At 44.0% G+C, this 27,160-nt stretch overlaps 2 protein-coding genes across 2 annotated transcripts in view; both read right to left on the reverse strand.

The window, feature by feature from the left end:
- Nucleotides 1-9,782, reverse strand: part of LOXL2 (lysyl oxidase like 2) — a 42,882-nt gene extending 33,100 nt beyond the window's left edge. Inside the window, exons 1-2 of the mRNA XM_082779509.1 lie at nt 9,648-9,782; nt 1,609-2,048 (exon numbers count right to left, since the gene is read on the reverse strand). Of these exons, the coding sequence (XP_082635635.1) occupies nt 1,609-1,969 (361 nt within the window). The 5' untranslated portion in view covers nt 1,970-2,048; nt 9,648-9,782. The remainder of the gene's footprint in view (nt 1-1,608; nt 2,049-9,647) is intronic.
- An 8,870-nt stretch (nt 9,783-18,652) lies between these two features.
- ENTPD4 (ectonucleoside triphosphate diphosphohydrolase 4) lies at nt 18,653-26,323 on the reverse strand (the record flags this gene model as incomplete). The annotated part of the gene is made up of 12 exons (XM_082779581.1): nt 18,653-19,759; nt 20,040-20,201; nt 20,433-20,518; nt 21,061-21,385; nt 21,621-21,787; nt 23,285-23,415; nt 23,671-23,730; nt 24,340-24,443; nt 24,530-24,680; nt 25,203-25,408; nt 25,847-26,065; nt 26,316-26,323. The coding sequence occupies 12 exons, from the start codon at nt 26,321-26,323 to the stop codon at nt 19,531-19,533; spliced, it is 1,848 nt and encodes a 615-aa protein (XP_082635707.1). The 3' UTR covers nt 18,653-19,530.
- Between the last annotated feature and the right edge of the window lie 837 nt (nt 26,324-27,160).

Here is a 27,160-nt window from a genome sequence, read left to right on the forward strand (position 1 = left end):
CCCACTTTTTAAAGGCGTTTTTTTTGGCAGAAGATTTAACAGACCACTGCTGATTGGAACCTCCTGTTATTTGGGTGCTCTTTGAAAACCCACTGCCAGATCCAGTTTCCAGACTATCACTACCACTTTTCCTCCAACAAAAAACGTGCACATATGTATATTATATTAAAACAAATCAGATTCTTTAGAATTGACTAACAAGCAGACAAAAATTCAATAGGTGTCACTCGGAGAACTTTAGGTCATGTTTTCTAAGGAGCAGCTGAGAGCAGAGAACCAAGAGCTTCTCTAGGATTCACCTTTATAATGTGCTTGCTTTTCCTTTGGAAACATGCTGGGCACATGTTGCTCCCCTGCAATTTATCCCCTAAATTGCAAGGAGCAACAGCCAACAAGAAACTCCCCTATTTTATGGTCCCCAAGGCTTTGTCTGTCTGAAGAATAACAATACATCCTTTGGGTAGAAAGGACTGCCTGACCTCCAGAGCCAGGAGGAGATTATGCAGGAGCAGTCAGAGCTGTTTTCCTTGGCTGTCCCAGCTGCTTTCCAGCAGCCCTAACACATTCGGGTGTTGATGAAGGATTTGCCACAATCCCCTCTGCACGGGCTCCCTGCATCAGGATTGAACCCGCACGCAGAGGATGCTCGCTCCCATCAAGTCGCGTGGCGACAAATTTCTGGTTTGTTTTCAAATGTCACGGCCTCTTTCTCTCTCGGAAATCTCCTGCTCTACCCCAAGAGCCAAAATCCACAGCCTGGGACAACATTCAAGGTTTCGCGTTTCACTCAAGTCAACGTTGAGGCCTGCTGGCTCTTTAATGGGCAATTTTATAGGTGTGAGCACTAACGAGTGGCGCTAAGTAACAGACATACAGCACGTTTATCCCTGCTGCAGTGGAAATAACCTGTCTGTGGGTTACATCAACAGCGTGCCAAGCTTTCATATTTTGAGAAAAAAATCTCCGTAGGCCAACATTTAACTAACAGAGTGAAAAAGGAAGGATGTGCAGATTGGGTTGAGGGTGAATAGCTCTTCCCCTCCAGAATCAGCCTGAGTGTCCCAGTGGACTGTTATAAACGTAGTCCTATATAGGACGTGAAGTGTGCATGCTCCTTTGGGGTTTTATAGGCTGGTCTGCATTGCAGAATATGTTGCGTGCCTCTAGAGGGGATAAAGGGAAAAAAAATATATATAGATTGCCCATGCAATGCTATTTAGAACCCAAACAGTTCAAAAGAAAGAAAGAAAAAAAAGAACAGGAGGGAGGAGTGCTTAGAGGCTCTGCTTGACTCCTTGCAAAGCAATGGAAGGGTGCATGGGGAAATGGACCGTCTGTAAATTACATTTGTAGGCCCAGTTTCCCTTTTAACTCGCCATACAGGCTGGGCTGCTGGAGAGCCTCCTACCCCCTTCCTTAGCTTGCTTCAATCAAAACACGCGAACACCTATTGTTTAAACTGTTTAACCTAATGAGGCACTGATTTACAGAGGCATTGCTTCACCAGGAAGCGATTCTTGTTACATTTGTAGGGAACATCAATACATCTTGAATTCAGGTCAAGAGTTATCGGGGTTGGAGAGAGCTGTTGCTCCCGAGTTACCTTACCTTCTCCTTTCCCATATTTTGAGCTTGGTAGCCAAGACACAGCCTCCACGTAGCCCAGCTCCCTGCAGATCACGTGCGCAGCGTGGATGGAGAAGTCGTCGTCGCACACTGTGCCCCACTCGCCGCTGTAAAACACCTCCACTCGGCCTTCATTGTGTTTCCTCTTCTGCCCCGCCAGCCGCAGCTGGATTTTGGGGACGTTTGCTGGCCTCTGAGGGGGCTGGTAGACTTGGGGGGGTGGCTCGGGGTAACCGGGGAGGTAGGGCCAGTATTCGTACTGGGCAAGGCCCAGCGGGCTCAGGGAGATGAAGAACAGCATGAAGAAACAGTGGTTATGGTTAAAACCCAGGAATCTTTCCATTTTCAGTGCTCACAGTTCTCAGAGCCAAATCCTCTGCTAGCAGCTGCCGATCAGTGCAGGTAGGTGCTGTGTGGCTGTCCTGAAACAAAAGGAAAGTTTGAGTAAGGCTCGGGAATGATGTTGGGATTTGTACCTCCTGCTTCAGCAGGGGATAAACCTATGGGAGAGACCACGTCCAACGTTGCCTGTGAAAACCAAAGTCAAGTAAATTATTTCTTGTGAGGTGGGAGAAGAAAATTAAAAGTAACCCACGAAAAGCATTTGCAAGTTTAGGTTAAATAGCCAAATCATTTTGGCTGGAAAATATTTTTTCCAAGGCAAAATTCTACAGGTCACAAATGCTAGAAATAGGATTTTCCTATTCCTCTGCAAATCCAGTAGTTCAGTGCCTCTAGCAAGTGATGGCCAACTTTGGTGGCAAATCAGACCAGGACAGAACTGAACCATTTTTTTCCCCACACCACCTTTAAATAAAAGAAACTCAAACCATCACTTAAACAATGGAAAACTAGAAGGGTAATGAAATATAATATAACGTGGTCAGAAGTGAGGTATTTATACTGAAATCTGTTTTCCTAATATGATGACAGAAGGTTTATTTCTGCTGCCATACCTCCAGTTTCCTCTGCAGAGGATCAGCACACATTACCGTGGGCAGACACAATGAAAAAGCAACCTCACCTAGCCCTGACTGGCATTAATGATCTCCAGTTTTTGGTTGCTAAGCCTGGATTGGGTCCCACAACCGCTAAATCCTTGCATAAGCTAGCCATGGTATGAACCAGCAATTATTTTTTTTTTGACTCATTGGAGGAATTTCATCCGGATACTATGCAAAGTTTAAAGGCTGGTGATTTTTCTGCCCGCTTCCCACTCACGTACTCCCCACCCAGCACACGGAGTGGCCGAGTAGCACACATGGAGGCTGATGGTTGAATAGTTTCCAAGTGAAGCAATGCCAGAGAGCAGTGGGAAAAAGCTCCCCAGCCCTTTAAAGCTCCATTATTTCCTGGCAGCCAGCAAAGGGGAGGGAGAGGGGGAAAGACTGGGCTCCCAAACCAGATGTCAAGAAGCAAAAATCCTTCGGTGTTTTTGCTGGGTCTCAACTATCCCTCCCCAAAAATGACCAGACGATCACACGTGCATGAAGATATAACAAAACTCATTAAGCAGCATTTCAAGCTAGGGAGGAATATCAGTAATAGCAGAGAAACAGCCTGGAATTCAGGACACCTCAGTTCAAATCTCAGCTTTGAGACCAGACCGAGACCTGTACATTTTCACCAGGCATTTGAAGAAATACTAGCATGGAGACAAGGTGTTTTTCTAATTTTTGCAGGTTGGGAGGGCTGAGAGAGGAATAAAATGAATTCCTGCCCCACATCAGAGCTAAAGGGGCAGAGAGGAAGGAAACACAACCGCTTTCACAAGGCTGCTCTTCACCAGCTGCAAAGAAAGGGGATTTCCCAAAGCAAACGCAGTCACAGGGCAGGAGATACATTCTGTAAAAATAAAAGGCTCCCGAGTCCAGGCACATTAGTACTTGTCAGACACGCCTGACTTCAATACCTTCTCGTATGGATTTCAAAAGAAACCTCGTGCAATGTTTTTCAAGGATACAAGATGGTTTTCAGCCTAGAGGATAAACACATGGGCAGCGTGATTGTTGTGAACAGTATAAAAATAATAATCAAGAAAGCCCCTTAGATCATAACAGTGAAGAGTAACATATGTTAGTTATAAGTAGAAATACTGGAGAGGGGGGTAACATTGAGCCCAGCAGAGCTGCAAGCCTGATGGTCTTCAGAAAATCTGTTTTTTTGCTCCTAATCTTCTTTAAACATCTGTTTTGACATACTTCATTTGACGTCGCTGTTGTTTCTTGCTACTGCATAAATCAGATTTAAGAAGCCTCAGAAAATATTGAGAGGAAACTAAGCTGGACTGCAGGGTCTCTGCATATTGCTGGGACCTGGTGAAGCATCTGCACGGTCTTTGTGCAGCAGGCAGCCACACGAAGGATATCTGAGAAGGAAAAAGCAAATAAATTGTGGTGTGTAGCCTTACAGTCACGTCCTGAAGAAAGCTCTCGGGAGATAAGGCACGTCATCGTCATTAACACAAGACGCCAAATTCCCCTCTAGCTTACAGTTTATGGTTTATGGCGCACCAGCAAGCTCAATAGTAACCCAAAGAAGAATATTTTGCAGGAGAAAAGGACCAACAAACGATGTGTAGCCAGCAGGTCAGCTTGTTTCGCTTTATCCCTCCTCGTGCCAAGGCAAACACTGACCAGCGGTCAGCTCCGTGCTCCGGCTAATAGGGGTCTTTCGTGATCGGAGGCCAGGGAATAGCCCAAAGCTCTGCAACTCCAGTTTCCAGGACTGCTTCCCATTCAAACCAAAGCTCCTGGGTTGTCTTGCTGAAGGATTTCAGCCAAAAGACACAACAATTTGGGGAAACCATTCAAGAGGCAGGATGTAATAGCTACCAGCTGAGAGCGGCGCTCCCCGAAGCGTTAATTAATAAAGCAGACAGAACGCTGCACGGTGCCAGAGCCTTTTAAAAACATCACAGAGCCGGGAGACCTCGCGGCCCCCGAGCAGCTTGGTGGGGCTGGGATGGCACAAGAGACTTCCAGGTTATTTTAACAGGTACCAGGATCACCCAGGGAGGTACCAACTTAGATTATAGCAAATCTTGCAGGTGCGATTTTCAAATCTTGGTGGCTCAGCACCCCAGGAGCCCTAAGATGCCATAAGGCAGGGTAATTTGCTTTTGCTCCCTCAAAGCTTACAGGTTTTTGGAGTCGTGCAAGACGATGAAAAAACCATTAACCACAGAACTTGAGAAAGCCTGGGAAGGAAGGATAAGGTTGCCCGAGAGCCCCCAGCTCCACAGAGGGGGGTCTGACTACCAAAAAGGTGTTTTAAAAACCCCGTATGAATTTAATCCTGAACCTTCGCCAAGGAAAATGACTCAGAGCACACACTTTTTGTGCTCGGGTCGTACAGCTTTGTGTCCCATCATCATCGGGATACCTCGAGCAGTTGAGGCTCCTACAGCAGGAGGTATTGGGAAAAAAAATAAAATAAAATCAGAAATCCCCCTTTTAGTCCCATTGTACCTGTGGAGGTGAATCTCAGAGGGATTCTCTGTAAGCCCAGCCCAGCAGCAACTCCACACTCTTCGGGAGACAACCCTGCAGTGTGTACTAGCAACCACAGCCTGCTTTTCCTTCAGGTCATATTACCGTCCGCTTCGAAACAGTCACACATTCAAACACTAAAAGACAAAGCTTCCACAGTGCTTGCATCACCCCAGAAATAAAACCGTGCATACCCAGCGGTCTTGTTTATTGAGGCGCTTAAGAGAAACTATTCAGACCAAGTCACGACATCAGGAAAAGCTGAGTCCCGGGGAGGCTGAGCACAGGAATATTTCAGTATTTCCACAAGAAACATTTCTGCTTCCCATTGAGACAATAGGGATTATGGAGAGGAAATATTTGGGCATCTTCTGGTGGAGGCATCTGTCCATCCCATCCATCAGGGCAAGATGTCCGTGAGGCTTTCATCAGGAGACAAGACAAGCAGTAAAAACTGGTCTAGAGATTTGATAAAGCAATATTTGGCAGCATAGAAGATTTCACAATGATTTTTTCACCACTCTTCAATGAGAACACTGATGACACGGTGATAGACTCAATTAAGAGCATTAAAAGATACAAACAAGGACAGTATTAAATAGGAGCCAACAGCACCTGCATTTATCATAGCATCAAAAGCCACAACAACAACATTTAATAAGTATTTAGATAAACCTGGTCATCTGCTATGACCAAAATCTGGACACATTTTTTCATCAAGTCTCGAAAAGAGCTGCACATGCAGAACTACCCAAAAAGAAACCTAGGCTTAGATCCACAAGATGTTTGCTTTGTGCTGGCTATTCCCTCTACTTTAGGGCTCATTCCTCCCCTCAAATCCTCTCTTTAATAGCCTCCAGACTTCGTAATGATGTAATCCTAAAAGCATATATTTTGGTCTCCCCATTCAAAAGAATCCAAGACGGAGCATTAAAAACTTTTTTGAATAAAGTCAGTGGAAAAGCCAGGAAAATACTCCAGGTCTCCTGGCTCCCCATCCCGTACTTCAGGCCATATGATGATTCTCCATCACTGTGTTAACTTGTAATTTAAGGCTTTAAGGCATGCTCCTGCAAGCTGCTGACTCAACTCTTTTCAGGGCTCCCGTCTGAAAAGGAACAGATAGGCATACAGGGAAGCGAGCAGCAATTTCATTTCAAAATGTTGAGCTTTTACTTCTTCAGAGAATCCACCAGGTGAAACTAATAGGCTATTCATCTCCCCAAACCAAAAGTCTGTCCAAGCAGCACGAATCCCTTTTTAATTTCACCAAATCATCAAAACAATAGATCAGCTCGGACAGAGCCAGGAACACCAGCTTTCCTGCTCCCCTCCTTCTCCAGGCAACAAAAGGAAAGTCTCAAGTGGTTGATTTGTGACTGTAGATCCAGCAATGCTCCGTTAAGTTACCTTAAGACAGCAAATTTCACATTAATGCACACTGGCCAAGTGCAACCAGGAGCAAATTCAACAGTCACATCAGGGAAGATAACAAATGCAACCTGCTTCTTCCAGCCTGGTGGGATGCTGCAGGGGAAGAGAGAAAGTCCCAGCATGTCCTGTGGGAGCAGAGGTAAAGCTGACAATTCAAACCCATAGACTTGTTTGCCATCACTTGGTATTGAGGCTAGACGGAAAAAAGAAGTCCTAATAGACAAACACACAAGTTATGAGAATAGGACAGAAAAGGCACTTGGCTGGTGTTTTCATTTGAAAGACTGCTACAGGTCTAACTAAAAAAATAAAATAAAAAATCAGTGTGTTTGTCTAATCCCCTGCATCATCATTGGGTTGGATCCATGAGATGAAACCTTTAGAAATAACCGCTCTCCAAAGTTGTGTGCAAGGCTGCAAGCTCTTCTCAGATCTGTTCCTTCAACTGAAGCAATTCACATTTGCTTTGTTTTAGCCCCTTGACGCATTCATTTACCTCAAAAGGAAAAAAAACAAACAAACAGCCTTGCCCAGGGATCTGATGGACACATGCAGCATCTTCTCTCCATGCCACAGCTGCAATTCAAATACACTTCATTTTGGGAAAAAGATCTTTATTTTCCTTATCTCTTCCCTTTGCCTGGTGTCGAAGAATGCAGATGAACAGAGATGTGAATCATGACAACCCTCAGGCTCCTGGCCAGCACCAGCTGGCTGTTCCACAGACCTTGTGCTCTGCTCTTAATAGGAAACAGAACTTATTCCCAAAGACACTTCCAAAACAGTTAAATAAAGCATTTTTTTTAAAAAAACAAGTAGTATAAGTTCTTTAATTCACAGCTAGTGTATGCTATTACCATGAACAAGTGATCTGATCTCTCTCAGCAAAAGCAGCAGGGGCAACTAGAGCTATAGGATTGAACTCTTTTTGTTAGGAGTACATGATTAGTACATGAATAAAGACTTTACAAAAAGGTACTGCATTAAAATACACAGCTGACACACATTCACAGAGCCAGAACATATTTGTGCAGTCCCTAAGGCTGAAGAGCATTAGCAAATCCTCTAAAAATAAGGTTCCCCTCACACTCCTGTGTCCTAAATTAATAGACCCTAACCCATTAGCACCGCAGACACAGAACAGGTTGAGTTGAGAACATCATGTTGTTATCTCTGTCTGCATTCCAATTTTCTTATACCTTGAATAATAAATTTCCATCAACATTACTACAGATTAGGAGTGGGATCATCCTCAATGTATTTACAGGCATTCATAGTAAACATGTACCTGCACACACGCTCCAAAAGCTTTCCCAAAAAAATGCTTTGCAAGCCCAACTGACCGGTAATGTGTTGAACAGTTCCTTCCACTGAAGCTGCCATCTCTTAGAAAGGACATCACTGTGTTTTTAAACAGCATCGAAGATGTTAAGGCCAGGTTGGATGGGGGTTTGAGCAACCTGGTCTAGAGGAAGGTGTCCCCTCCCCATGGGAATTAGGTGATCTTTAAGATCCCTTCGAACCCAAACCATTTTGTGATTCTGTGTTATGAAACAATTCAGGAGGAGAAAAGATAAAAGGTTACAAAGAACACAAAAAAAGCAAGAAACAGAAAGAAAAAACAAACAAACAAAACAAAACAAACAAAAAAAACAGAAGGAAAGTTAGTGGTGCAGTAAGGTAAAGACAATAATCTTGGGAGTCAACCTATTCAAAAAATAGGAGAGAAAATACATAAATATATATAAAAATAGGAGAGAAGAAATAACGAAAGAACATTACTAAGCATGCATTTTGGGGTCCATCAAATATTAGCTCACACTAATATTTCATGTTTCTTAACTGCTCTCTAGCTTCCAACCAAGAAAATTCCACCACTGTGGGTGGCTCAGTACAGATGAAATGAAACTGGCCAGTAGGAACCCTAAAGCCAATTAATCTGAGCCCCTATTCAGTACAAATTTGAAAGCAATGTTGTCATTATGAGCCAATTATAGACGTGCTAACTGGTATTCCTGCTATCGCTCCCAGATAACTACACCAGGATCTTTGTATATGGTCTTCTAAACTGTATTGGTCCTTACTAATACTAATAAATAATACTAATACTAATAAATACTGAATAATAAATAATAATAAAAATAAAAATTAAATAATAAGTACTAAACTGTATTGGTCCTCATTGATTTTTTTTTTTTTTTTTTTTTTTACCCCCACACAGTAACACCTTTTTTAATTAGGCAACAAAAATTAATTGAAAAGAAGGCAGTTACTGGTGTGCATGCTGAAGAATCAGAACTCAGCCAGCCTCAGCTGTGTTCATTGCAGACAGGAACAGTCCCACGTTTCACTTTTCAGGTGAATGCCACTGCCTATCCTGCAGGCGTCCTGAAAACTGCTGTGATTGCTTCATGATAAACCAGCCTAATTAATACAAGTTGCCGGTAGGCTGAAGGCTGCTTTGCAAAGGGTGGGAATCCCGAGCATGCCAGCAGAAAAGTTTCTCAACTCAGGACTTATCTGCTTTACACCTTCTGCCCATCTGCACTGAAGCCTTTCCCTTTGGAAGAGTGCAGTTATTCAGAGAGCAGAACTTAAACTGCTTCTGAAGTTTAGCCGGTGACATTTACACAATGTTGATGGCATGTAACGTAGCTTTCTGGTCTAAATCAAACATTTTAATCATCTTACAGAATATATGTTGCCTCAACTTGTAGACAGCCTGCAACATGTCTTTTTTACTTCATTAGTGTGTGCCTGTGAGCAAGCAAGGGGAGAAAATCCTTAACTTGGTCACAACATCTTTGCGAAGTGACACTGAGTATCTGTGCCATCCCACCCTTGCCAAAGCAAGTCTCAGGAGACAGGAATTAGAAGAATCATCTCATCCCCAGCCTGTAATGTCTAACCATCACGCTTAATAACTGACGGGGGAGAAAGAAAACAAGTTCAAAGAGAAAAACAGAAGAAGCAAGATCAAACTTTCAGCCCCAAAGCAAAAGAGGGTTAGCAATGTTTAAACCAATCCATCAGCCCCTGCATTCCCTAGCGATAATGCCACCGTCCTGGCTTGCAGTCTCTGGGGTTTGCATTTACCTTGGGGTTAGTGGTAGGCTGTGCTGGAGGAGACCCCTGTCCCGGCGTGCTTCATGAAGCTTTTTCTTCTGGGCTACGCGCGCCGCCTGAGTGGTCCCCTCTGCGCTGGAAAATATCCTGCAGCCAGAGAAATACGCTGCAAGAAGCTGCTGCTTCCTGGCAAATTTCACTAGAGTTAGCCAAGCAAACCCCTCCCAAGACCCAGCCCCTTTAGCCTCGGCTCATAGCGGGTGATATCATGGGCTTGTCTTGTAATCTGAGCAGAAGCACTGCAAACAGAACAGAAACGGGGGGAAAACCTAGCCAGGATCGCGAGGAAGGAGGTGGGTTAGGAATGTGAATGCTTTCTCAGGAAGTTCCTAGGGAACAAATAGTTGGAATCACATCGATATCAATGTTAAATAACACTAAGTGATTGATCACAGCACTTTTTAAGCACCCCAAGTTGGTTCAGAGCCTCAGTGCCAAGCACTCTCCCCATACAGAGGGCTGCGTGGTCTTACAGCTCAGCATCTTCAAACTTAGATCCCTTTCACAGACTTTACAGCATGCCATCTCCACAGCTACTTGCGTATCACCAGCCTTAACCCTTCTGCATCCAGCAACTCGATATTTTCCAGCTGCTCAATATTAAAACTCTTAAATACAGCAGCTCAAGCTGCACAGACTTAAAAACCATCCAGATCTGCAGCAAGAGTTACTCTGTAGTCCTCAGTCCTGAGGACTAACTAGATGCTAAAAACAATTCTTAAAACAATAGCAAACCAAAAAATCCTGACCTCAGCTGGGCCAGAAAATTCAGAGCATCTGTGATGCGAGCAGCTAGCAGTGAAACAGAAACACTGGACGGAGATGGTTGAAAGAACTCTTCCATCAAGAAAAAGCAGCTAAATTAGATGTTATTCTGAGGACTGTAAACTTCTGCAATCTTTTCAGATGGAGTGGGTTTTGGTTTTAAAACCTTTTTTCTTCATTTAGGCGTTCAATGTGTCACGATAAAACTGTTTAATTCTATTTTTTTCTATCAGTGAAAACAAACAAACAAAAAACACACAATAGTTTTCAAATTTCTGTTCCAGAGAACACCTTCAAATTTTGCCTTCTGACCCAATTTTGGACAGCAACATATTCAGAAGTGTAAGCATTTCCCAAAGAATGGAAATTTATCTTCTCACCAGCTTTGGCCATGGGTACTTAAATCTATGTTTAATGGGATTTTCAAACACATTAGCAGAAAATTGACAGGCACAGAAAGAAGAGCAGGTATTCAAAAAAGGCTGATTTTAGAAGGAATATCCCCATTTACTTTAGTATATTCATAGATGAAATGTTGAATTTGTAAAGGACTTTCTAGTAAACCCTTCCCTAGCACAAGGCTGTAGCACACTTGTCCATGTCAGTCCTGCCTGCTTGCGTAAAAATTACCAAATTATCTTGAAAAATTAAAGTGTTTTATCTATACCTCTGGATACATTTCCAGAACCACAAGAACACATCTCCCACCAGACTTCTCCCCTTTTCCAGGTTTCCCATCACTTCCCAGAACCAAAAGTTCAGCCCAGCAGGAGAAAGGTGCCGTTACTTGCTGTTTTACGAGATGTTCCCACCCCGAGGAGACTCTGCCAGGGAAAAATATTGGCAGGGAGATGATGACCACGTTCCCATGGGTTGGCAAACCCTTCTACAGGACAATCCCCGAACATCAATCGTGTTAAAGGTGGAAAGAAACATTAGAAATAAGTGAATTGCTTCTTGGTGCAATTCATGGAGATAGCAAGACGTCAGAGCTTGAGCCCACAAAGTCATTGAAACAAAGCTTTGCTCTTTCTCCCAAGAAATCAGCAGCAGTGGTCAACAGCAGTACACACAGTGCCCTAATTCTCCTGCATCAAACACCCATAAAATTATTGAAACGCTGCAAATTGTGATGAGCAGCACAGCTACCAGCAGAGCACCACCTGGTGGGTCATCAGCCTGGCTGGATTCGCCTTGCTCAGCCTCGGGGACACCAGGGGAAAAAACGAATCAGAGCAGAAGCTCCACGGAGCAGGGAACTATTTCAGAGCAGCAGGAAGCTGAAGGCAGTTTGGCCAGAGGAATGTGTGAGTGTCTGCTTGATCGGGGCACGGAGAAACATGACAGCCTGCTGGAGGAATGTTTGCCGAGTGCCTGGGTCGGGTAAGGATACGAGCAGCAAATGCCATGCAGGCTTCCAGCTGATGGAAGGGTTTGCTGGTTGCATAAAGAGAAATATTCGGCGAGAATTCAGGAAAGTTCTTCAGGGTAACACGCTGGGTTCAGGGCAATTTGCTGCCCCCTTCGTATTGCAGCTGGTCAGGACTAAAAGACAAGCACCCAGCAAAATAAATTAACAAATAAATAAGAAAAAGGCTCTCAAAATGACACCATCTACAGGAAAAAAAAATGCTGCTTCGACTGGGTTTGCATCATTCGATCACGTAAAGAGGAGACCAGGGAAACCACTTAGGATATCCTGAGTTGGAAGGGGCCCACAAGGATCATCAAGTCCGCCTCCACACAAGACCACCCCAAAATCAAACCATACATCTGAAAACACCTCTTGAACTCCATCAGGCTCAGTGCTGTGACCACTGCCCTGGGGAGCCCATTCCAGTGCCCGAGCACCCTTCTGAAGAGCCCCACACCAGCACCCTAGGTGTTTCCTTCTGTATCTGCCCGAAGCACACACTTTGCCATATGGACAAGTCAAGACTGGATTTGACCAAGCAGCCACAGTCATGGTCTGTGCTCCCAAAAATTAGCCATGCGCTATTAGGTTCTATAATCTCCTCTAATCTTCAGTTCTTTTTAAACGGGAAGGCTAATTTGCCTCGCTGAGCCTTATGCTTTCACGCTGTAGACTCTCTGGAGCCGCAGGTCCAAATCTCACCCAGGTCAACTTGACCTCTCGAATACACACAGCGGATACACCGAGCTCCGTAAAGGTTGCTCTGCTCAGAGATGGTCCAGGCGATATCTGAAGAACTGAAGGACCTGGCTGTTCGGCAAGGTGTTAGCGACACGTGGCAATTTTCACACCAATTGGCCCCAGTGGAATATCCCTGCAACGTGCAATTGGGGTTAGATTCCTGCTTTTGGGCTCACAGGATGGCCAGAAAACACCAATGGTTCTAGAGAAGTAGGTTAATGCATCCCTCAACAGAGGGGTAAATTCATGTAATTCATGTAAATTGCTTAATTCCTACCGGAATTTCTATGACTTGCACATTAGGAGCTTGGTGGTGGCTGAACTGATTTCCCAGACCTCATCCTCTCACCCTTTTTATTTGGTTGCTGCTCCACCCGAACCATGGCAAAGTTTGCACAGTCCCACGGCCATGTGGCAACTGGAACCCAAAGCACCGTAAGCCAGAGCTGCTTCCATTCTGGGAGGGGCCCTTGCATGACAGAGCTCTTTTGCAGCCACCAAAGCTGGAAAAAATGAAATTCATTTTTGGTAAGAAGCAGCTTTAATCCTTTGAGATCTCTCTTTTTTCTGCTCTGCATGTGTTCTAGTTCACATGTCAGTGCAAGGCCGACAACGAGCACATTGCACTTACTGTCCCTCCTCCACGTGATTCTCCATGCTTTGCAGAGTCACCCCTCACAACTCCTCAGTGCTGCTATTCAGATTAGCTCACTGAAGACACTGCTGACTTCAGTGCTCTACAAAAACTCCAAAATGAGAGCTCTGCTGAAGTCCAGCCTTGTAACAAATAGCACATCAGAGCAGAAGCACGGGTCAGCCTCATGTAAGATCTCTTATAGCCACATCTTTCACCTCTACGATGCACAATCCAGAGGTTAACACACCTTCTACATCCACTTACTACCCCCATTTCCATGCAAAGGAAAGGCTCCTAGACCCTAAAGAGGGTGAAAACCTGAAGCCCCGTGAAATACTCAGAAGAGCTGTGCCTGTGAGATGAAGTCTGTTCCTGTATTATGATGCTTACAAGGCAGCAGCTGTTCCTTTTCGGTCCCAGGCAGCTTGAACAAGAGCAGCACATCATGGAGAAAGCACGTACATCTTTCTTGCATTTCTAACCTTAACCCTGTCAAGAAAGGTGTGGGAGGGAGGCCAATTAGTACTGAAATTTCTCAACCTGAACATGAGTTTCTGGTCTTCCTAGGCCAAGGAAGACTCAAGCACAAGGCACTTTGCAAGCACTCTATCCGTACAAGCTAAAACTTGGAGATCCTGGCTGTCTTTTAACAATGATTTAAGGAGTCAGCTGCTGAAAGCCAGCTTCCCACAAGCAATCCCCAGAAAAACACAGGTGGCATGCAGAATCTGACCAGCACACACCAACATCCTTCCCCTTGATACAGGTTCTTGTTAGATTCTGTCTGTGCAACTTGGCCATAGAGGCGGAGATGAGCATAGGAGAGTATAAGCAGAGTGTTGCCCCCCAAAAATGTAAGTGATAAAAAAATAAAAATAAAAAATAGAGTGATTTCTAGAATGAAAAGCAGTTTATGAGAAATCCAGCTTCACCAAAAACACCATGGGAAAGTGATGTGAGCTAATCCCATGCGTGCAGTGAAACAACTTGCACAGTAAAAGCCCAGGAAGGATGACTGCATTTTGTCACCCTACCCTGGGGGATGGCAGAGGTGCTAGAGGCTTACCATCCCCTCCCACTAGATGGCAAGAGTCCCCCTCAAACAGCAGAGCATCTGCAAGCACAGTCATGTGTGTCCAGAGGTCAAGAGGCGGAGAAGTGACTTCTGGCCCTGAAGATCCCCGAGCAGCCAGAGCCAGCCTCCAGCGCAGCCTGTCGCAAGATTTATTTCGTTGTGATTGAGAAAGCTGTGTCCAGGAGAAAAGGAGAAGAGGAGAGGAACTGAAGTGAGCAGAATAAGGCCCTCTGAGTGTCAGAGGGGGAGGATAACCAAGAACACAATGTACTGCTCTCCATTACACCCGGGCAACCGCAGCAAATCCCTCCACATCCTTAAAAGACATTATGGAAACATCTGTTTTAATGTCTTTTGTGCTGATTCACTCTGATGAGCCAAAGAGCGTGTCTTAACAAGGTCAGCCTCCACCAGCAGTTCTGCTCTCATGCAGAAAACCTGAACAATTAGTTAAGAGACTCCAGCTGCTGAATTTGCAAGAGGGCTCACTGCAGGGGCAGGGCAGGGGCTGCAGATGGGAACATCTAGGCAGGAGATGCATTACACACCCCTGAGTCTGATCTCACCGTTTCCTTAACGTCCTTCACCTCTGTGTGGATCAGCAAGGAGCTGAGCACTGCCAGCTTTCACAGCAGGTGATGCACTAGGAGTTACCTCTGTGTATTGCTGCCTGCCCGTTTTGGCCTTGACAACCTAAAAGAGCCCACTTAATGAGAAAAAAAATAATGGTATTGTTGTAATCCCGTTTGCAAGACACCACTGGGATTATCAGCAAAGAGAAATGCTGGTAAAATGCCATACATGAGACGTAGGATTAGAGAACATCTTTGATCTGGAGGTTCAAATCCTGCTCTACACATTAATTGTAGCAGAGAACAGAGCTGGTAACTTACAGGACCCTGGAAAGCATTTAGATTTTAGGAAAACCAGGGCATCACATTTGTGACTTCGTGCATTTGTAAATTGCCTGGTACAAGTGTGCTGAGTGCTCCCTTTCGAAGGTCAGTGCCCTAAAAAGCATCTCTAGCACCACAAATCGCTCATCACCTATGAAAACATTACTTGGGAGTGGGTTAGCAATCTCCTAGCACTTCCCACCCATCCAAAGATCTCCAAAAACGAGCAGGTGAGAAAGTCATTGTCATCCTCCCAGTCTTTAACGAGAGGGAGGGTGACCTGAAAAACAACCACCAGGACCAGGTCCCCTAAAACTACGCCCACAGGAGGTAGCACCCAGGGAGAGGGACACAGCAAGCCCTCACGAGGCTCGTTTCAGCTTACAAAGAGCTTCATGCGTTATTTAGTAGCAACAATGGCAGAAACAATGGGACAAGAAAGAACAAGGTGCCCCCGATCAGGCACGCCATCCAGTCACTGCTGTTGACTGTCCCCTTCGCAGGGTGCTGCGGAGAGGCAGAAAACCCTTTTGTTTCCACGTGTTGTAGGGTTACCTTGGTAGGGCTGGTGTTCCCGGAGGAGCTGTGTGCCTCTCCCCTTCCCCAGGCTCTCCATCTCCACCAGTACCGACGTCTCCCAAGCATTTCTTCCATTAGGGGCCACGCTCGGCCCTGTGTTTGGACGTTTCCCATACACACAAACAAAGCAACAAGAAGATGAGTGATACGTTTAAGAGGCCGTGAAGCCAAAAGCTTCAATATTGCTCTCCTGTCCGTTCCAGGTCACCGGGGAAGGTCAGAGAGCAGCGCCCTTGCCTCTCCTTTGTGCTTTTCTGCATGCCTTACCTGTCCTTAATGGACCTGGAGAAAGGACAAGGTGAAGAGAAGAAGCAGAAGAAAGAAAACAAAGCATGTTAATGCAGAAATGGACACAAACAGATAAACATTGCCATTGGGACTCAGAAATCCGAGCCCAGGAACAGCAATACCTGTTTTCACTCAGTATCTAAGTCTCTCAAAGGAATCTTGTTTCCCCTCTTGTTGTTGTTTAGTGTAGTCCCTTGGGAGAAGGCTTGTCCAGGGGGTGGGGTGGGATGGAAAAACTTTTTTTTTCTCCTAAATAATCTGAAGCTGCAAAAAGAGATCCAAGAATAAGGTGGTGTTAGTCTCCATCTCAGGAAATGCCCCAGATACACGGCAAACTTCATCCTCTTCCAGAGCCCCTGCCCCATCAAATCCCTACAGATGAACAGGAAAAGAGAAAAAACACAACAACAAACCAAATATAAATCCCCCATGACACACATTAATTTGAAGCATTGGGACAAGACGGCCAGATTTCCAAAGAAGGTAAGAGCTGAATCTGCAGCCCCTTGTCCCAGGATAATCCAAGTGCCAAAAAGCACAGCAGCCCGGTAGATCCAGGCATTTAGGCTTGGCACTTCACTGATTGCTTTTGAAAATCTGCGCCTCCTCCCCGTGCCTGTTGGGCTTTAAGCTCTTAAAGCAATTAAAGGCACCCGCATATCTGTCAGCCTCGATATAGCTAAGATGCAGCAAACTCACAGAGAGTGCTGGTGGGAAGGGCCTCACGCTGCCCGCGTGCTGAGATCTTGCTGTTTTCTGCAGGAGGATGATGCACAGACAGCAGATCTAGGTGTCCCGTCCCTTTATGTCATATACTGGGCTGCCAAATCCTCGTTAGCCGTTAATCAGCAAGGAGCACCTCCGAGGCAATGCCCCTGAGGAGCAGACCGCTCGCCAGTCCTACCCCGCAGCCCGTCCCATCGCCTCGGAGACACAGCAGTAGCGAGGCTACGGGAGCAGGGTGACCTGCAGGGTGCTCTCATCACCTCCTGCACTGACACAGCTCCCTGACCACACCAGAAGCTTGTGCGTGTAGAATCTGCCCAGCACTTGGCACCATTTTGTTCCCCTACGCACGCCCTGATGGCCAGGCTGGTACTCAAAGCACTATTTAATAGTCTCTCTTCTAAAATACACATCCCCAGGACAAACCCTTCTTATTTCCATCCCCCAAATCCAAGCATATCCCAGTTTCAGCATTAAAAACAGCTCCTGCAAGAAGCAAATGCTAGAAGTTCGAAGTCATTGGTGCTCTACTCCTGGAGGTACAGGCCAAGGACAATCAATATGTTTACAGCTCTGCATCCCAAGAATGCTGAAAATCCTCTCAACGCACCCACCCCTCTCCCAGCAACAGCCATCTACCAGAAGACTGCTGCTAAATCAATCTGAAGGGACCAGGCAGTTTCTCTGCAAACCATTCTTCCCACTTCACTCCCCTCCCCAGCATCCTACCACGTACCTACTGCATCTTCTCTGTATATAGCACATTTCCTTCTCCAGCAGTGCTAAAACCTTTCATTTTGAGGCTAGAATACCTCAAATAAGCAGTAGCACTGCTGAAAAGCACCAAAGCACAGCAAAGTCTGTTTTCCTTTAGCCCTATCTTCTCCCAGTCCTTATATGCTCTTGCTTCTGATGAGTGAAACGGCTTTCCCCTGGGTGCCCTTTGGAAAATTGATTAACTCATTAACTCAGCTGCCTCTCACTATGCCCCCTGCACCTGTGGGAGATCAATGGATTAACTGCAGGCTTTCTGGGAGTAAATAGAGCCCCCATGCTACACCTGATGCTCTCTGGACTCCTGTCAGTCCATGAAACTGGGGACAGTCACTGTTGTAACTGCTGGGATTCAGGGTTTAAAGAAACTCAGCCAATTCCCCAGCAATCTTTTAGTTAACATTATAGCCATAGAGATGTAATGCAGCAGAAAACCTGCACGCACACACAAAAATACAAATCCAAAAAGCAAGGAGAGACGAAGTTTATTGGGAGGAAAAAAAAAAACAAGCTGTGAAAGTGAGGGTCAATGACTGGCATTAGCATTACAAATTGACCCTTCTCAGGCATGGATATCATTCTATTTAAGAGGAAGTCTTGTTTGGACCCAAAATGTTTTTCTCGAGTGTTTTATGATCTTTCAGAAGTATTTTGTATTTGAGACACGCCATCTCTCCTGCTAAAAGATGCTTGGCATCTGCCTGGATAGTGCCAAGTCACACCCGGACACTTCCTCTCCACTTTACCAGTAACGTCAATCCTTGTCCGAAGGGGAACTGCTTTATCTAAGCACACAATTAGAGGCTCTGTACTCAGTTTTAAGCATCTCAGAAAGAGGAAGTACCAGCTCTGTAGCAATCAACGCTGTCAGTTGTCTGATAACAATTATCAGCCTATGAGTGCAAGAGGTTTGTGCTGCAGTTTCAGACACCAGAAGTGAGAGGTGTGCAGCCTGTGCATTCACTCAGAAAAAAATAGCTCAAAAAACCCCAGCAGAATATAAAACAGACCCTCAGGTTTGTCTGTTCATGAGAACAGAAGTGATTTATACTGTGCAATAAAATACCCATACACCAGAAGTTCATATAAATCCCACTTTTAATCATGGACAAATTTACTTTTCAAGTAAAATTAACAGCTTTAAATAAAATATAAATTAACAGTTCAGAGTACTCAAAACCAAAAAAGACACTGTGCATGTCTACTCTAGCAGAAACAAGCCTAGGCATATTCCAGTTCTCTTCACCTTACTGGAGTTTCAGGGCAATCTCTGAATGAAACAGAAATAAAAGATTAAAAAGGAGTGAGGTTTGCAACTACGGAGATATAGCTTCCTAGATAAAAGGGACAGATATTTGTGGTACCAGGTAACTGTCACAAATAAAACTGATTTAAGTAGTTCTGTGGAAGTACAGCATTGGATGCAATAGATTTTTCTTCTCCATCACCGTACTTATTCCACAATATAAAATGAGAAAAGCTGATCTAAGAAGTTTTCTAACTGCTTTCGAGAACTCTGCACTTCCTTTTCTTTGACTGAGGAGATCCAGAACTGAGAATTCTAGCAATATCAATCTTGGAATCTGGAAAAGAAAATAAAAATACAGCTCATTCATCCTAGCTAACAGCATTTCACAGTCTCACCCACAGGATGAGAACTCACACTCACTCTTACCACACATAGCTTAAGTTGCTTCCTCTCACTGGCATCGAGTTTTTACTCGCCCCATTACACACAAAAGTGCAATATTAAAAAAAATAAGTAATTTTTGGCAGATACTGTCTAATGAGACTAAGCCAAATTGAACCCCATTTTCTCGTATTTCCAAAGTCTAGCTGAATTCCACGCTCCGGCCAATCTTCTTCTTCAATGATTTAAAGGGACAAAAAGGAGAAACCCTGAGGCAAAAATGGCTTTTTGTGTAGGAAGTCCAATAAAAGCTCTCCATCACAGCATCTCATAAGGCTCCTGAGATCTTCTGTGGTGGGAGGCCTTCCTCGATCCATAGGGAAGTGGACGAGCTATTACGCAGCATTCGCCTGTGGATCCGTCTGAGCCTTAGCAGATAAAGCAGGATGGAGAGCAGCACGATCAGAAAACAGACAAAAAACAAATAGTGATTGTAAACAAAAGAGAAGCTCCTCCAGTGGGAGTGACTTCCACGGAAGTTTTCTTGCTGGATGTCTCTGAAAAGAATCGAAGAGAGAAGAGACATAAATTGCAGATCAAGCCTTGCCTCCAAAGTATCTTACTAAAGAAAACAGAACCCCTTTTAGTAAAATACACTTTATCAAGCATTACTTGAGCTACCTGAAATACATACTCAGGTTCTGTATAATGCACTAGAAACAGCCTCTTGTCTCCCCCTATCTGTCAGCTGCTTTGCTATCACTGTACCTTTCCTCACAAAAACTCTTCCCTTCCATCCAAAAACCATTTCCAGACATCTGAGAAAACAAGGGGTACCTTAGAGGTAAAAACCGTGTTCGGTAAAGAATGGCTCCCAACGTCCACTGCACCTCCTTATCGTACACCTGCAGGGCTGTTTTCAAACTGTTGTAGCTCACAGGAAAAGAGAAGCCACTGTGAAATACTTCATACATCCAGGCAGACTTAAAACACTGGTACCTACAAAAAAAGAGGGTCATCTAGTCAGGCATTTAATTTTCTGGCAGTTACAGAGTCCCAAAGGACTAGGGAGCACACTTAGACATGGGACTATCAGTAACTTTTGTGGCTGATGCAATATTTAAGGTTATATTCACACTTAGAGTGATTTCATTAAATGGACCATTTGGACATGACCGCTCCCTGGCAACTCTGCCTGAACGAATTTGCTGTACAAACACAAATACTTACTTCAATCTGTGGAGATCAGCATGTGATGCATAAAGACCACGGTCAAAACGTTCCCGCAGGACAGACCACTTAGTGGCACAATAATCCTTAAAGAATGGAAAAAAAGAGATATAAACATTACTTCTGCCTTGAAAAGAGCAAAATGCCACTAGATAAGATGCTCTGTAAATACCAAAGGCTAGAAAACTCAAAAATAACAGTTTCCTTTGCATTGCTATTAAGTCTGACCACAAATTTCACGGTGTTTTGTGCAAAACCATTTTGACCCATACTCTGCATTTGTGGTAAAATTAATATTCAGTAGGACTTAAATTGTTTAGTCATCCACTTGGAGACGAAGCCTGTTCTTAGGGCTCTGACAAAGCAGGTTATGTTCCTCTAGTTTACACTGTGGTATTACCGTCCCCAGCTGACTGATCCCTGTTAGGATTAACATCTGGAAAACTGGTATATAATACATAAAACAAAAGAGAAGGGAATTTTAAGACATTCCTAAATAGAAGCAAGAGGTGGAAACAGCATGGACTCCTCCAGTATCAACAGTTCTTCTGGAACTGGACCACCCTGCCTCCTAGTGCTTTTACAGAATAGCTGCTTCAAACTAGAGTTTCTCCGAAGAATACTTTACCTTTGCAGCTTTAGTAAATTTAGCAGCATTGTAATCTCCTCCCATGCGCAACACGTCCTCAGTGCAGTAATAGAACTCTGAGAAGCCGTAGAATTCACTGTTCTGAAAGTGCACGGCAGGCTGATAGACACCATTTAGAGATGTCTGGGTTTCGTTAGTCTTGTTCATGAATGGCTGAATAATTTCACGACACAGATTGAAGTCTCCTGTTCCCCGCAAATACATTGTCTGTCCGTTTTGATGGATCTCATCCTGAGCATCCAGGGGCAGGCAGGGATCTAAGTACGGTGCATCAGAAGTCATGCCAGTCTCTTTGCCCAGCAGTCTGGTAAAAAAAAAAAAAAAAAAAAAAAACAACACAAACACAGTAACAACTGCAGCTTAGAAACACCAAACTCCAAATTACACCAGCATCAAAACAAAACAGCATCCTCATTTAAAGAAACTCCAGCGTTGCACATAGCACATCAGAAATTACGTTTTATATCGGGATACTTTACTAAATATATTTAAATTTGGAGTTACAGAAGCTGTATCTCCAAGGAATTGAAGCTAGTTACCTGTTCTTAAGTACTGTGCTGGTAAATAGGCTGTCTTCGTATCTCTGGCGTGCTGCATTCCCTCCAAAGCCAAGGAATGTTGCGACATAGACTCGATACACGTGCTCCGTTTGATGAGCATCACATCCCAGGTTGAATTCTGCAAGCAAGTTTTTGGCAACTTCCTCCTGTAGGAGCAGAATCACTAAGATTAGGTATAAACAACATGAACCAGAACCTGATACGAGCTCTTAGAAAAACAAGATGCCCTTGATATCTTTAAACATCAGTCCTTACACATCTATTTTGCTTTTTATAGGTCCACGTTACCTTCGATTTGATAGGGAGAGCAAAGCATATTACTTAGACAATTGCACTGGATGTTATTGATACTTAAAGAACTGCTACTACGGATACTGAAGTACCTTTTCCCATGGAAAAGGATGTGCTACAGCTAGGAAGCTCAAAGATACTACTTCTGACCAAGTTCCCACACTACTGATTTACGGTCTACCCAGCAGCGCTGTTCTTCATTTTTCAATGTGGAAGTTTTCAAGGTTTCCAGGAAATCTCTGTCAGTCACTCAGCTCTTTCCACATACCATACATCAGTCGCTTGCAGTAACTTCCCAAATATTTAGGGGATGTGTACCAGAAGCACTTCATGTAGAACACGCTTAGATAAGTAGAACAACATTGCAGGGTTTCCCACAGATGTTATAAATGAGAAACAGCAGCGAGACTGTAAGCACCACAGTCAGTTATTCTTTTTTGTTTAGGAACCCTAACAGGTTCCCCAGCCAGAATACCTACTTTGTATCAGCTTATGCTCAGATAAAGCCATACAAAAGTCATCAATTAGTTGCAACTCTTTTTTCCAATTAATACTTGACCAGGGCAATCCACTCTGAATCTGAATGCCCACACTTTTAATAGTCCAAGCTATTTGTTACACCACCTGTCTGAAAGGCAGGGTAGTTACTAAAACCTGTAATAATGAAAAACCATAATTTGGTTTAAAATATACATATATATAAAATATAAAATACGCATCTCATTACAACAGTGCACTGAGAGTCAAACCATGGGGCTCTTATGCTCTTCTGACTTTAGACAATTTCTCAGTGATGTCAATGGGTGGTTATCTGACTTCAAAAATTCAGAAGCTACCTTAGAACTCAGTATACTGCAATTAGAGCAAATTACCTCCCCTTTAGGGCTTTCAGCAAAGAAATTTGCTTCCTTGAACAGATAACTTGTGCTGAGGATGTAAGTAGTATTTTAAACTGCACTGTTATCCTCACGCCCTGCTTCTTCGGTTTTTACCAACCCAACTTATAAAGGAAAAAAGACATATCTTACACAAGTTCTTATAAAAAAAACTTTTGGTCTCTAAAACAGTCTCCTAAGCGTAACACAGATTTCAAGTTGTATAAACACACATGCACACACACACACAAAGAATGCAATTAAACTTAGAAGTAAGTGACAAAAACACAAATGAGTTGCTTAGCTGATGAAGGGCTCATATTTGCCATCTTCTCTTGCCTTTGTTTTGGATGTGATGTAATGAAGGAGAGGACTCAAACCAAAGAAAACAAAAGAACAAAAATGCATTAAAATAAACCAAAATGAAAAGAAGAAAGTTGCACAGATAATAACCTGCTGTGAAGAGGCAAAGCTTACAGTTTTAGGGACTTCGTATGCTATCTGAGTCGACACTCCGCCCATGTCAAGAATACCCACTGTCCTCTTACGGAAGATAGCCTCTTTGTTTTCGCTGCCTGGGACATGCACCTCCACTATGGCTTCATCCTCTGGATAAAACAACGAAAAAAACATTGAAAAAATATTGCTAGGATAGGCCTGAAGTAGCACTGCACTACTTGTAGTGATTTTTATTTTGGAGCAATGCAGATCATTAACTTTAATGTACAAGTTAAACAAACATCAGCATCTGCACACGTCCAGTTTACTAAGATCTTTAAATTTAAAAACACACCATCAACAGTGAAAGCACAGCAATGCACTTAAATCCTTCAGAAGACCCAATTCACAGTTAAGATACTTACCATCATCTGTATGTTCAAATCTTCCAAGAACAAAGTTGATGCCAATCCACGCATACACTCCTACACGCATAGGAAAACATATTTGAACATTTCAGGAATATCTTAAACAGGATTTTTTTTTTTTTTTTTTGCATATGAGTTATTATATCACTGCTCATTATTTTCTATAATAAATTTATTTAAACGTTAAACATTCCTGACACATTATTCTGCTTCTTTTCTGCGTTAAGATTTGGACAAAAATCCCGATTCAATATATTACAGTTTGATGTCAAAATTTCATGAAAAGCACGTTAGCTTTTAAAATGATTTTAAGCCTCTAGCAAGTCAAGCACAATCAAACACTGCTCCTTTAGAAACCATTTTTCCCACTCCTCATCAAGAATGTTGTGCCTTATTCTGATACTCCCCCCCAAAGGGTGAGAAAATGGACTAAAATCCTTGCTAAGTGTAGATGAGTTATTTTCACTGCTAATTAGAAAACATTTAGACAAGCTAGATCACAGCAGATGATTATCTCCACACTCCATCTGTTGCCACTGAGGAATAAGGTCTCACAACTGAACCAGAATTTTAAAAAGCCATAAATAAATAAAAAATTATCCAAGTTGCACCCGGAAAGTAATAAATGTTTCAAAGATTATAATTATTTTTCCAACATTAACCTACCTTCCTGCTTCCCTGAAATAACCTCTGCGTGCGAGTCCGAAAACAGAAAATCAAAATGCACAGGAATATCAGTGAGCAGATCTTCAAGTATTGCCTTCTGCTGGCTGCAAAATTACATTTTGAGCAGTTAAAAATAGCCAAAGACACCAAGCTCGCTATTCTAAACACTAAAAATAAGACAGCCAATAACCTTTCTGGCAGAATCCTCATTCCTGCAGTGCACAGAATATAAAGAGGAGTCTCTTTGTGTTTTGCACGGGGCACGTGTTCAGCAGCGAAGCTCAGAAGTGGAGAAATGTAATCACTGACCTTCTCAGGAGAGTTGGCAAACTCTGAAATACCTAGCGAAACAGATAAATTCGAAAGTGAAGCAACTCAAGCTTTGGGTATTTCCTGCCTGGGAAATCTTGCTAACCAACACACAGAGCAGAAACAAACAAACCAAAACCAAACCCAGGAAATCAACTGCAGAAATAAGAAATGAATAATTAAGCTAACACTTAATCATCCTCTAAACATTAAACAAAAGGTTGTGCTGGCTACATTACCTATTCAAATAATTGGTTCAGATTGCTTTAGAGAAAGCAGATTACTTATTCACTAAATAAACAGGCCCGAGTTAACTGACAACTGTCTCAGTAAGCAGACAAACCTCTCCCTCATGCCTGTCCATGTCACGTTTCAAGCTCTAAAGATGAACAAAGCTGTCTGCATAGCAAACTTGAAGAAATCTGAAGGAGTGCCATGCTGACAACTTGCAAGTATCCTTTACCCAGACATTTTAAATATAGAGATTGAAAAAACAAAAGGTTGGACAGACAGCTAGCTAGAAAAATCACTGCAAAATAATTTCTTTCCAGTACCTGGTTTAATTTTCATAACCACCGGTTTTCTGTTCTTGTCCCTCATCTGTTTTATGTCCAGCAGGTCATGGGGGTTACCGTTGTGTCTCGGCCAGCAGTACACAAAAATCCTAGAGCCGCTGCTGCCACAGTCCACAACGATTCCATAATTCAGGTTGGGGTTGTTTGTGTCTGTAGCTTCGGTGTCGGTTACCCGGGCAAGATATCTAGAAGAAAACTTGGCGTTACCACCTGGCAACCGAGTTCCATATGGAAGCTTCTCCCAGCATCAGACTCCAAACAGGACAACAGTTTCCATCACAGGAATCACAGCTTTCAGTAGCATGCTGAAGGAAAGTGACGTGCTACCCATAATAATCAAACTCCCAGAATAAATACCAAAAGCGACTTCCAGAAAAAAAATACCACTTAACATTCTTGCACCTGTAGTTCTCCTACCCTGCTACAAAAACTTTAAAGAAGTTATTAGAAAGCTGAATTGCTGATAAATTGAAAGAAATGTAGAAGGAAAATACCATTAACAAAACAAATTTTTACTCATTTTTCCCAATTTGTTTATTTTACTAACACTTTCTGCCAGTGCCTTGTTTTTCATGCCCAAACTACATTTTCTTCCTCTCTCCCAGAGTCTTTTCAGCTCTCACCTGTGGAATCTTTTGTCCCTGGAGGCCCGCCCGTACTTGTTGCGGATGACAATGAGCGAGTAGTACAGCAAGGAGACAGCGGCAGCCAGAATCCCGATCACCACGATCTGCCGCAACGTCGTGTTGAGCACGCGGGGACACCCCACGGGGGAGATACTGAAGTGCCAAGAGGCAGGAAGCAAACACGAGATGTTGATCCTAAAATTCAGAGAGGATAATCTGCCTTAAAGATGGACTTTGCTACCAAAAAGAGGTGTAGAGCATTCTGAAATGAGCCAAGTGCAAACATTTATCAGAGAGCTTCTGCCTTTGCTATGTTCTAGCTCATTTTTGCTCATGCTCTGACTTCAGTTTAGACTATTTCCACATTCCCACCTCTGAATTAATCATTAGCCGTGAATTCACAATTAGGTTCACCGTCCTTTGCTCAAATGACACCAGATTTGGACAGTTCCTTGAGGATCCTTACCTCCCCATCTTGGGCTATGAGAAGGACCAGCAGACAGCAAGCAGCTGGCGTTCCAGCATCAGCCAGTCACCTCCGACTGACATGGCACAATCACTCTCAAAGCCATTGCGCTTCTGGGCCTGAAGTGAAGAACAGTAAGAGATAGGTGATTGTCTGGATATCGTGACAAACAGCACTGCAGGTTGAGGGAGAAGATCCCTCCGTGAGGCCACACCAGGAGTGCTGAGCCCCGCTTTGAGCTCCTCAGGACAAGACACATCTGGATGAACTGCAGCAAGTCCAGCACAGGGCCACAAAGATAAATAAGGCACTGAAGCACTTCTCATACGAGGAAAGGCCAAAAAATGGGATTGTTTTCACTCTCCCCTACAAATATCTCCCTGAAGGATGTAAAGAAGCAGGAAGCACTTTCCTCAATGATACCCCCTGATGAGAGGCACCAACCCAAACACAATAAATTCCACCTGAACCTAGGGATATCCTTGCGTGAGGGCAGCTGGACATGGACACTGCCCATCCCTGCAGATAACATCTGTCTGGACACAGCTAGTGCCAGCCACCCCTACCTGCAGCTGGGCCGCCTCAGGCTCAGCTCAGGCAGCCGAGAGGAGCTCAGCACCCCCAACCCCTCAGCTACAAATCCTAAAACCATTAAATCTGGACAAACCCTCCAACACCACCTCGCCCACCACCCCCTGGGCACACAACCACCCCCTGGGCCCGGCCCCACAACCCCCCCCAAACCCCTCCCGGGGAGCCCCGGCCCAGCCTCGCCCCCTCCCCACTCGACCCCAACAGCACCCCCAGATACCGGGGCCTCCCCCCGGGGCTCAGCAGCCGCCGTT

Source organism: Aythya marila (genome assembly GCF_965140915.1).
Source record: "Aythya marila genome assembly, chromosome: 26".
NCBI lineage: Eukaryota > Metazoa > Chordata > Aves > Anseriformes > Anatidae > Aythya > Aythya marila.